The sequence below is a fragment of the Hyaena hyaena genome, unplaced genomic scaffold, assembly GCF_003009895.1.
Source record: "Hyaena hyaena isolate Hyena2069 unplaced genomic scaffold, ASM300989v1 scaffold_64, whole genome shotgun sequence".
Taxonomy (NCBI): domain Eukaryota; kingdom Metazoa; phylum Chordata; class Mammalia; order Carnivora; family Hyaenidae; genus Hyaena; species Hyaena hyaena.
Genome location: NW_024080698.1, coordinates 3029088 through 3040676, shown reverse-complemented (window position 1 = coordinate 3040676; position 11589 = coordinate 3029088). Strand labels below are relative to the sequence as shown.

At 48.1% G+C, this 11589-nt stretch overlaps 1 protein-coding gene across 1 annotated transcript in view; it reads right to left on the bottom strand.

Annotated features, from left to right (window-relative positions):
• Positions 1-6543: 6543 nt before the first annotated feature.
• Positions 6544-11589, bottom strand: part of CUNH2orf92 (chromosome unknown C2orf92 homolog) — a 20126-nt gene continuing 15080 nt past the window's right edge. The window contains exons 3-4 of the mRNA XM_039232438.1: positions 8764-8914; positions 6544-6967 (exon numbers count right to left, since the gene is read on the bottom strand). Coding sequence (XP_039088369.1) covers positions 6835-6967; positions 8764-8914 — 284 coding nt within the window. The 3' untranslated portion in view covers positions 6544-6834. The remainder of the gene's footprint in view (positions 6968-8763; positions 8915-11589) is intronic.

The window sequence follows — 11589 nt, the reverse complement described above, 5'->3', positions numbered from 1 at the left end:
CCCCTCAAGACATCTTTGTTTCTGGGTCCCAGGCTGGGATACTTTTCTCCTACATAGATTTCCCCCAAACTGTTTCGTTAGAAAACTTCTCTTTCCCCACAGGCTGTGTGAAACTCAGGAAGCAGGAAAAAAAAAAAAACTTGCTTCCTCACTGGATAATCCTTTCTGGAGGGAGAGAAGAATGCCCCAGCAGAGTGAAGAGAGGAGAAATCGTAGCATCAGAATCACATAATCTACAGTAATAACAGTAGCACTTACCGAGCCCTTTACTACGTGCCAGACAACATTGTAAGCCGTTTATAATTTAATCCACATAACCCATTTAATCCATTTTCCAAATAAGGTGAGAGGAGCCCAGAGAGGCCAAATGGCCGGGCAAGAGTCAAGCCCGGGAAGTCTGGCCCCATAGCCCACCCACTGGTGGACGCAGAAGGAAAAGAACAGAAGGTAAGCAGGCTGCACACAGAGCACCTGAGAGGCAGCAGCTTTTGGGGCCTCCGGACTCTGGGGACGTCAAGCCTGAGAAGGGGACTCCTAGGCCCTGTGAGGCACCGTTCAACCACCCCCCAAGCCCCTTGCGGTCCTAGAGGTTGCTTTCTGAAACTATAGAGGCCCTGTGGTGCTCAAACTCCGTTTGAGATTGGCTTGCAGATAAGGCCATGTGTTTTGCCAAAAGGGAGTCAAGGGAGGTAGATGGGTCTTTTGAACGTTCAGAGGAAAGAGCAAACGGATGACGGATGGAAATGTGGGCTGGGATAACTGCGGTGCGTTTGTTCAGGTTGGGTCCACACATGCAGAGCCTCGGAAGAAATTGGTGGCTTGTTCTCACACCTCCAGACCTTTGCCCATGCAGTGTCCCAGCCTGAACTCACTTCCTCAACTGCCAGACTCCTACTCCTCCTCCAGGTCAATGATGAAATGTGGCTTCCTCCAGGAAGCCTTCCAATCCTCAAATTGATCAATGCAGGGACTTGTGTCAGTTTCAGCTGACTTTCAGGCAGGCCACACTTGGCTTCCAAAGTTAAAGGGACACCAGATCACTGCTGGGAAACCTCTGCCTTTTGGGGGTGTGGGGTGAGGAGGTGGCTCCAGCCTGCCAGAGAGGGGTTACATGTCAGCACAGTGATCCTCAAAGGGAGGACAGTCCCCCCCACCACCACAGGGTTTCTCCTGAATCCCTGCCCACCTGGCGTCACCTGGGTATCAGACAAGGGTGACTTTTAACTCCTTGTTCTCTTCTGGTTCTGCTGCTTATAGATCAGGGGCCTTGAGGGAGTTACTTGATCTCTCTGTGCCGTATTTCCTCATATGGGAAATGGGGATGATAATGGTACCTATCTCATAGGGCTATTGTGAAAATTAAAAGAGGTCTCAAAGCAAATGCTCCATTATTGCCGTCATCATCATCATCATCATCATCATCTATTTTCCCAATTTCTAGAGTGTGCTAGTGACTGTGTGCCCAAGAGCAGCAATGGGGTTCCCTTGTGTGTTCCAGAGGCAGCTCCTGACACTCCCTTATAAATAAGTAATCCAGGGGCGCCTGGGTGGCTTAGTCGGTTAAGCGTCCGACTTTCGCTTGGGTCATGATCTCGCGGTTCGTGGGTTCGAGCCCCGCGTCGGGCTCTGTGCTGACTGCCAGCTCAGAGCCTGGAGCCTGTTTCAGTCTGTGACTCCCTCTCTCTGACCCTCCCCTGCTCACGCGCTCTCTCTCTCTCTCTCTCCTAGAAATAAATAAAACATTTTTTAAAAAATGTTTTAAAAAATGTTAAAAAAAATACTTAAAAAAAAAAAAAGTAATCCAGCACGGTTTAAGTCAAAAGACAATTGATTTGCCACACCAGCCATATGCTCTACCCTTCCCTGGGGGTCATCAAATGGTTGGCCCCTTCTTTTTAATTTTTTAATTTTTTTAATGTTCATTCATTTTTGAGAGAGAGCAAGCGCACAAGCAGGGAAGGAGCACAGAAGGAGTCACAGAATCGGAAGCAGGCTCCAGGCTCTGAGCTGTTAGCACAGAGCCTGACGCTGGGCTTGAACTCACAAACCGCAAGATTATGACCTGACCCGAAGTCAGACACTTAACTAACTGAGCCACCTAGGTGCCCCAGCTGGTTCCTTCTTAAACATTGAAACTTCAGTGACACTGTTACCTCTTTAGATAGTCCTCTGGGGCTTCCTATTTATTGAGCACTGAGCACCTACTCTATGCCACTCTGTTCCGGGCACTATAGATCTGCTGTGAACAATGCAGATGATATCCCTTCCCTCGCATAGGTGACATTCTCTGGCGGGAGACAGAGAAGTAACAAATAAGTATTCTATGGAGTATGGCAGGTGGCTTCAAGTGCTAAGGAGTAAAACAAATCAGGAGAGGGTAGAAGAGGTTTGTGGGTGTGCGATTTTTAACAGACACGTCAGGACAGGCCTCACCAGGGGCTAACCTGTGAGTTAAGACTTGAAGGAGGTGAAGGAGGAAGCCATGGAGATTCCAGGGGAAAAGAATTCCGGGTGGAGGGAACAGCAAGTGAAAATGCCCTGGGGCAAGACTGTGACCTCTGTGAAGTAGGAATTGTCTTGTTCCTGGCTAAGTCACCAGCAACTGGAGTGGCACTTAAGGCATAATAGTGGTCAGTAAATGTAGCATGGATACATGAAAATCCCAGGTATAGCCTTTAGGGAAACCTTGCTCAGGGCTCAAATAACAGTGCCTGGGTTGTTACCTCCTCCCCCTGATGGTCTTGTTCTCAGACAACTTTTCTTTCTGTGGCCCAAGATAGTGACTCAGTTTCAAATCCTACTCAAGAAGCAAGAATCTTGAGTAAAACCTCTGAGCTCTTTAAACTTTCTTTTCAGGTTTATTTATTTGAGAGAGAGAGAGGGAGAGAGGAGTGTGTGCATGTGAGCGAGCAGGGGAGGGGCAGAGCGAGAGGGAGAGAAAAAGAATCCCAAGCAGGTTCTACACTGTCAGCGTACAGCCGCATGCAGGGCTCGAATTCATGAACTGTGAGATCATGACCTGAGTTGAAATCAAGAGTCGGACGCTTATCCGACTGTGCCACCCAGGTGCCCCAAACCTGAGATTCTTAAAACTATGAGAATGGGATATAATTCACTAAAATATTCTATATTTGGAAAATGTGGCAAAATATATATATATATATAGCTACAATTTATTGAAAAAAGGAGGAGGAAGAGAAAGAATCTCTGTCTCAATTTACCCAGCAAAAAACTCCAACACAGCTCATTGGCTGAGTGAGATCACACGTCCATCCTCAAACCTGTCCCTGAAGCCAGTGGATGGGATGCGAGAGTGGCTTAGGACAAGGTCACATACCTCATACTCACCACATTGAGACAGGGGAGAAGAACCCAAAAGAAGTCAGTAGCTATGGCTCGAAGGAGGGAGAAAGGATGCTGGGTAGGCAAAGAGCCAAAGTTTTACAGAATAATCATAATAGCTAAGATTCATTTATACCTTTCTATTAAGCACCATTGTGTGTTGGCCCCACCAAAGATGTAATGCTCACAACAACCCCACAAAGTAGGTTAGCCCCATTTTACAGATAGAGAAATTGAGGCCAAGAAGAAGCTGAGGCTTGAGATTTCACAGCTAGTAGAGCTGGCTACTACTCCGGGAGCCCAGAGCCTCCACAGGTCTCAGCTGTGAAATCCCCTGTGCTGTCAGGTGCCCACCCCTCACCAAGCCAGGGTTTAGGTTGGCTAAACCAACAACCGAGCTGAAGGCGGAAGTCCCCAGCATGAGAGCAGACTAAGAACACAGAGGGAGACACCTCTCTGATCGACAAAGAGGTAAATGAAAAGGAAGGCTCCCAATGGGCCCACAGGCAATGGGGAAACCATTGGCAGAAGCTAGAGGTGGCTGACCCTTACTTGTTCCTCAAATGGAAGCCTGAGATGGGTGTGGGAGGCCAGCAGTAAAGTGGGTTGCCTCTCTGTTCTAGGGTCCTAAGAGGTTGGGATGAGGATGGGATGAGGGTGGGGGTGTAATCTATCAGTAGCTCAAGGAAGAATCTGGTATTTATGGTGTGCCTATTGTATACCTAGGCACTGACAGCCTCATCTCCCTCCTTCCAAGCTCAAAAGGACACCAGCAACCTACTGCCAGGAAGGCTGCGCTACCTGCTCTCCATGGTGTCCCCAGCACCCAGCACAGTGCCTGGCATACAGCAAGTGCTCCATAAATGGTCCTTGTTGAATAAACCCCCTACAGTGCTCTAAAGGAGGCAAATTCCTACCCCCAAGGCAAATTTGAGGAAACGGAGGCTAAGAGAAGGTCAAGGCAGGACCAATACTGGAGTCCAGCTGGGCCCAGCTTCCCAGGGGACCATGCGTGGGAAATGTCTGGACTTGTGAATCCCCTCCCTCCCTCCCTGCTCAGCGGTGACACTGTTGGGGGCTTGGGAGGGTGTTAGCTTGCCAGCACAAGACAGGTCCAGGGCTTCCAGAGCTCTAGGACTCCTTGCCCATACGGGACCTCCAGCCACCTTTGGGCATCTGAGCTACAATGTGCCCTCAGACAGCCCCATCAGCTGCTCCCAAACCTGACGTGAGCAGGCATCTCTTACAGTCTGTGTTTAGAAGGGTCCCTTCTTAGAGCCAATGATCCAAGTCAAGTCCAAGTTTTCAGAGCTTGGAAGGAGTTGGTTCAAAGAAAGAATAACATGTTTTTTTGTCTGGGGCATTTTTTATTTTTAAGTGTTTTTGTTTTGTTTTTTGGTTTTTGGTTTTTGGTGTTTTTTCTTTTTGAGAGAGAGCAAGAGCAGGGGAGGAGCAGAGAGAGAGGGAGAGAGAGAATCCCAAGCAGGCTCCATGCTGTGAGCACAGAGTCTGAAGTGGGTCTCGAACCCACAAACCATGAGATCATGACCTGAGCTAAAATCAAGAATCAGATGCTTAACTAATTGAGCCACCCAGGCGCCCCTGGTGGGGGGGGGGGTGTTTTTTAAAAGGAGGACACTTCTCAAAGGGAAATCCCTTGGGATTGGAGTGTGTTGTAAGGTGGAAGGTCTCCAGAGTTTGCCAGAACTAAAGCCAGTAGGGTTTGTCAGGGATATTAACCTGGACCTAAAGAGTCACAGTGACTCCCTGGTCCTGGTCCACCCTCCAGGCCAAGGCCTGGGCCAGTCCCAGTACAACTGGGACAAGAAGAAAGTGGGCTGCTTTTTCACTGGGGAGAAAGGAGAGCAAAGGAATGTCCCACTCAGACCCAGCCTGGCCTTGAACTGTCCTCCAATTCCCCATGGTTTAAAGTTTTGGGGGCTCCCCCTGTTTGGGAGAGCAAACAAGGAAAACCAGATGGCTGGGAAAACCAGAGAGGGAGCCCTTGTTGTGAGCCACCCACAAGGCCTGGTCTTCCCAAACCACCTCCACCCCCGGTGGAATGCTTCACCCAGTCCATCTCCTTCCAAAAGGAGATTAGAGTCCTTCCCACTCATTCCTCCCCAACAGATCAGAAGGGTCTTTCTGGAGGCTGGGGAGGTGAAAGGGGGTGGGCTACTCCATGGTTACGGCACCGACTCTGGATCTGGATTAGAACCCAGGCTGCCTCCTTAGCTATGGGACCTCCTTCCCTGTCTGAGCCTTCCTTTTCCTGAAACAAGCTGAGGAAAATCATCCCTAAAGGAGTTTATAGTCACCATAGGTTCTCCGTTAAGTGCAGCTTATTAAGGCGGAGGAAGGGTCCCAGGCTGAAGACTTGTGACCCAGGAAAGAAGTGCAGAGGCCAGCAGCCAGGGGGAGACCTGGGTCCTCTCCAGCCCTAGGGAAGGCAAGTCTCATCCTGCACCTAGGAAACTCTAAGTGTTTGAGCAAGAGCCACCAGTACCAGCCAGCAGCAGCCTCATGGCTGGGGCCTTCTCAGTTCGCAGAGGCCGTGCCTGCAGCCTTTAGTCCATGCCCGGTATTCTTCACTGCTCTGGTTGCCCTAGGTCTGCGGCCCCTCCTGGTATGTGCCCATGGTGCTCCTGAGGCGACCTGCACCCTAAAACGCCTTCACTCCCCAGCTAACACACGCACACACCCAGACTTCTTGCAGCTGGGCCCCTCCGGGCCAGGGACGCTCTGCTGAGTCCACAGCACTCTCAGACCACCACCGCCTCTCTGGTGTCCTCTCCCTGCCGCTGCGACCACCACCCCCACCACCCCCACTGCAGTCCCCATGGGGGCTGCAGAGGGTGTGCAGCTGCTTGGGCTGGGATGCAGAGGGTTGAGGTGTGGCTGCAGCCTCCAGCTTCCAGCCGGCTGCATCCCAGATGGCAACCCCACTCTCCTGACCCCACCTGCCAGCGTAGGTTGCCTCAGCTACACTGGCAGCCTGGCTCCTGCCACACCAGCCCCTCCCCCCCCCCCGCCCTCCCCTCTGGACCCTGTAGCAACCAGAACATAGAGGTCTCAATCCACCCAACTGCCTGCCCCTTCCTCAGAAACTGCTGAAGACTGGCCTGCTTCCAATGTCTTTGCTTGCCTCATGTATTTTGGCTATGTATTAGGTCTTCAATTAATATCTGTTCAATGAATGGCTGAATCAGAGAATCAATTCTTTAATAACTAAATCCATCCATAGTCTGAAAGGGTTTGTCTTTGGGCAAATGTGCTAAGTCTCCTGCACTAGCCATCAGTGCCGTACCACGCGATAAGCGTCCTATGGTGAACATTTGCTTCTTGGTCCATTCAAGATCGAGATGGGAAGGTAAACATTTTGCAGAGCAAACCTCACAGCCAGAAATCCAAAAGCCTCTCCATGGTGTTTGGATTGAAAACTGCCTGGCATCACAGCGTTAAGTCCTGGTTTGGCTGGCCCCACCGCCTGGCTTAGACACAGGACTTGAACTTCAACTGTTTTTGTTTTCCCTCTTGTTTTCTGGGGCTCTTTTCTTGATACTTTTGCCACCATGTCTTCCCATTCAGCATAAAAATGTTATATGTCATGTTTGCTGGAGGATACCTGAAATAAAATACACAAAACCTTATTGCACAATTATGTGAATAGGAATTCCTACTGTCTACTCACTGGGCGGTGATAAAGGTTGGTGTTTCTGAGGAGTGGGGATTCTACTTCCCATCAGAAAGGCTTGGGGCACCTGGGTGGCTCAGTTGATTAAGCATCTGACTTCTGATTTCAGCTCAGGTCATAATCTCAGGGTTCATGAGATCAAGCCTCACATTGGGCTCTGTGCTGACAGTGCAGAGCCTGCTTGGGACTCTCTCTCTCCCTTTCTGTCTGCCCCTCCCCTGCTCCCCTTTCACTTCAGAGGACCCATTCCTGTCTCAGGGGAGAAAGCTGGATGTGAGATGACAGTGGCTGGCCTAAATGGTTTACCAGTCCCAGGAATGTTGGGTTTAAAGAGAACCCCTTTGGGGTGCCTGGGTGGCTCAGTTGGTTAAGTGCCGACTTCAGCTCAGGTCATGATCTCACAGTTCATGGGTTTGAGCCCCACATCGGGCTCTGTGCTGACAGCTCGGAGCCTGGAGCCTGCTTCAGATTCTGTGTTTCCCTCTCTCTCTGCCCCTCCCCCACTTGTGCTCTGTTTTTCCCAGTCTCTCAAAAATAAATAAATGTAAATAAATAAGTAAATAAAATGAAATAAAATTTTAAAAAAAGAACCCCTTTAAGGGGACACCTGAGTGGTTCAGGTGGTTAAAGCCTCTGACTCTTGATTTCAGCTCAGGTCATGATCTCATGGTTTGTGAGTTCAAACCCTATATCAGGTTCTGGGCTGATAGCACAGAGCCTGCTTGGCATTCTCTCTCCCTCTCCCTCTCTGCCCTTACCCAACTCGTGTTCTCTTTCTCTCTCAAAATAAATAAATTACTTAAAAGAATCCTTGAGGGAAAGTAATGTCACTCTTGTGGGTAAATTTAAGTACCGTAGCCTCAGAGTTGTGGGGGAGGAGTGGGCAGAGGGATGGAAACTTCACCCCCCACAGAATGCCACAGCCCCCTTTCTCTGTGGTCAAGCTGTGCACACAACGCAGTGTTAGGCAGGACCTCAGGGGCCTTGAAGCTCCTTTTCTCTGTGATTAAGAAGGGTGTCTAGAAGGATGCAGATGGTCACACAAAATTTCAAGATGCAATTACTGAAAGTGCATAATCTTGTAAGCCATTTACTTTCTCATACCTCCTCATGGTTATGGCCACTGTGCTGGAACCCTCTCATCCAAGAGATAATAGACAAATTTAACAAGTGGTACAGACAGCCACTGACTAGTAAAAGTGGCCGCCATCAGAGTGGAGGCCTGGAGGGCCACTGCTGGGCTAGGCATTAACCCTTCATTTGCAGGATCATGGGGAAGACGGGAAAGTCTGTGGAAGGTTCCGGGAAGGTGCTGTTTACCAGCCAATAGAGGGATCTTTCAGCAGTCTAACAACCAGTGTAACAAGCCAAGTATCAACCTGTGCTCATTTCCTCCATGGCCTCATCCCTCCCCGCCCTCATAGCCTATTTTCCAGTCTTTCAGCCAGAGACTGTACCATTTCCTCAGTAGGTGTGGCCTAACCTACAGCAGTCTTTAGAGACAAGCATGGTCCAAGGCAGGAATCCAACACCTGGCTCTACATCAGAGCCACCAAGGCAGTGTTAAAAACTGATAGCCTAGGTCGTCTATATTCTATGAATATACAAGAAGGTGTAGGAGTCCTTGCTTTTCTCCTAACTCCAGGATCAGCAGGAAGCTCTGGGGCAACCTCAGTGCAAATACTCATGAGTTCTTCAAAGGAAGGCAGGAGTGAAGAGCCACTCACAATGGCCTTTTCCTCCTGATGCATACAGTCAGCACCAGCAGCAACAACACTGTGACCATGAGGATTCCCACGACCGAGGCAGCTGCAGTGATGATGTTCCTCTGGAGGAAGTCCAGAAGCTGCGCACATGGTACATCCGTATTTTGAGTAGCTAAATGAAAAGACACATGGCAGAGTAAACAGAAAGGGACAACCCCATATAGAACTGCAGGGACAACCTGTTAGTTCTGCTATTTGCAGAAATGAGAACCTTAGAACTTAGCTGCTGGCTCCAGAAGCTTCTTCCCCTTGGGGAAGAAACTGGCTTTGTTTAGGAAAATACACTCATAAGCTGCTTGCCGGTGACACGAGATGCTATTTGGTGGTGGAGGCGAGATGATGAGCGTATGAGCTGGCAAGCAGCAAAGCAACCAAAAAGAAGGGATGACAAAGCACAGATTTCGGGAGGTGAGAAGAACAGAGGAGAGGTCAGATGGAAAGGGTGGAAAGTTCCACTGCAATGGCTGCTAAGAACAATGGAGTCAAATATTCAGTTTGAAGTTGCCCCCTTCCCCCCATCACGCTGCCCTCCCACTTTCAGAAAGTTCTCCCATATATATAATCCATCTCGTGTATTTAGGTTTGAGGGAATCTCAAGTACAAAGTAAACATGATCCCAGAGATGATCTTGAACTCTTATGGCCTCTAGGGACTTGCAGAAATCTTGAGGGTAGATTTAAAATGCCACCGAGTGTGGGCTTGGAAGCACAAGGCAATCATAGCTAGAGACCACAGTGACATCAGGGACCCCTCCCCCCATAGCTTCTTTCACTCTATTTGTAATGTGACCAAAAATGGAATCGGGGAAATGGGGCAGAGAGGCTCCATGACAGGACCAGGATAGTTTTGGTGTGGAGAACTGATGAGGGGGGCCCAGCAATGAAGACTGGGAGATGCTGGTCAAGGGCCATCTTGGGTTATGGGGAGAAAATTGGAAATGTCCAATTTCCCAGTTCCATGTATGCTACAGCAAGAGGCAGCAACACCAAGCAACTCTAAGGGCTCTGCTGGAATAAGTTAACATTTAATTTCTTTGAGTTAGAAAGTAACAACTTGTGGGGCAAAGGCTTAGGAACTCCCCGGGCTTATACCAATGGGTTAACATGGCAGAGAGAAATAAAAAGCCATAGGATGCTTTCATCTGAGTTTGGGTACATGATTGGCACACTGAGGATAGGATGGTGTAAACACACCCCAAGCATAGGGTGGTGCCAAGGCACCCCAAGAATAGGGGGTGCTGAACCCCAAAGATAGAGAGGGATGGGCAAAGGCCCAAGATAGGAACGGGTGCAAAGGCTCCCAATACAAAGTCGGGATAGAAGGAACCTACTTAAACATCATCAAAGCCATCTATGAGAAGCCTTCAACTAACATCATCCTCAAAGGGGAAAAACTGAGAGCTCTCCCCCTGAGATCAGGAACACGACAGGGATGTCCACTCTCACCACTGTTGTTTAACATAATGCTGGAAGTCCTAGCATCAGCCATCAGACAACAAAAGGAAATCAAAGGCATCAGAATTGGCAAAGAGGAAGTCAAACTTTCACTTTTCACAGACGACATGATACTCTACATAGAAAACCCGACAGACTCTACCAGAAGCCTACTAGAACTGATCTAAGAATTCAGCCAAGTTGCAGGGTACAAAATCAACGTACAGAAATCGGTTGCATTTTTATACACCAATAACGAAGCAACAAAGAGAAATCAAGAAACTGATCCCATTCACAATTGCACAAAAAAACCATAAAATACCTCGGAATAAACCTAACCAAGGATATAAGAGATCTTTATGATGAAAACTATAGAAAACTTAGGAAGGAAATTGAAGAAGACACAAAGAAATGGAAAAACATTCCATGTTCATGGATCAGAAGAACAAATATAGTTAAAATGTCATTACTACCCAAAGCAATCTACACATTCAATGCAATTCCAATCAAAATTGCACCAGCATACATCTCAAAACTAGAACAAACTATCCTCAAATTTGTATGGAACATCAAATGACCCCGAATAGCCAAAGTAATACTGAAGAATAAAACCAAAACAGGAGGTATCACCATCCCAGACTTTAGTCTCTACTACAAAGCTGTCATCATCAAGACAGTATGGTATTGGCACAAAAACACACACATAGACCAATGGAATAGAATTGAGAACTCAGAGCTGGACCCAAAGGTATACAGCCAACTAATCTTTGACAAAGCAGGAAAGGATATCCAATAGGAAAAAGACAGCCTCTTTAACAGATGGTGCTGGGAAAACTGGACAGCAGCATGCAGAAGAATGAAACTAGATCGATTTCTCACACCATTCACAAAAATAAACTCAAATGGATAAAGGACCTGAACGTGAGACAGGAAACAATCAGAACCCTAGAGGAGAAAGCAGGAAACAACCTCCTTGACCTTCACCTCAACAACTTCTTACTTGGCACAGCCCCAAAAGCAAGGGAATCAAGAGCAAAAATAAACTATTGGGACCTCATCAAGATTAAAAGCTTCTACACGGCAAAGGAAACAATCCACAAAACTAATAGGCAACTAACGGAATGGGAAAAGATAGTTGCAAATGACATATCAGACAAAGGATTAATATCCAGAATCTATAAGGAACTCACCAAACTCCACACCCGAAAAACAAACAACCCAGTGAAGAAATGGGCAGAAGATATGAACAGACACTTCTCCAAAGAGGACATCCAGATGGCCAACAGACACATGAAACGATGCTCAGCATCCCTCCTCATCAGGGAAATACAAATCAAAACCACACTGAGATACC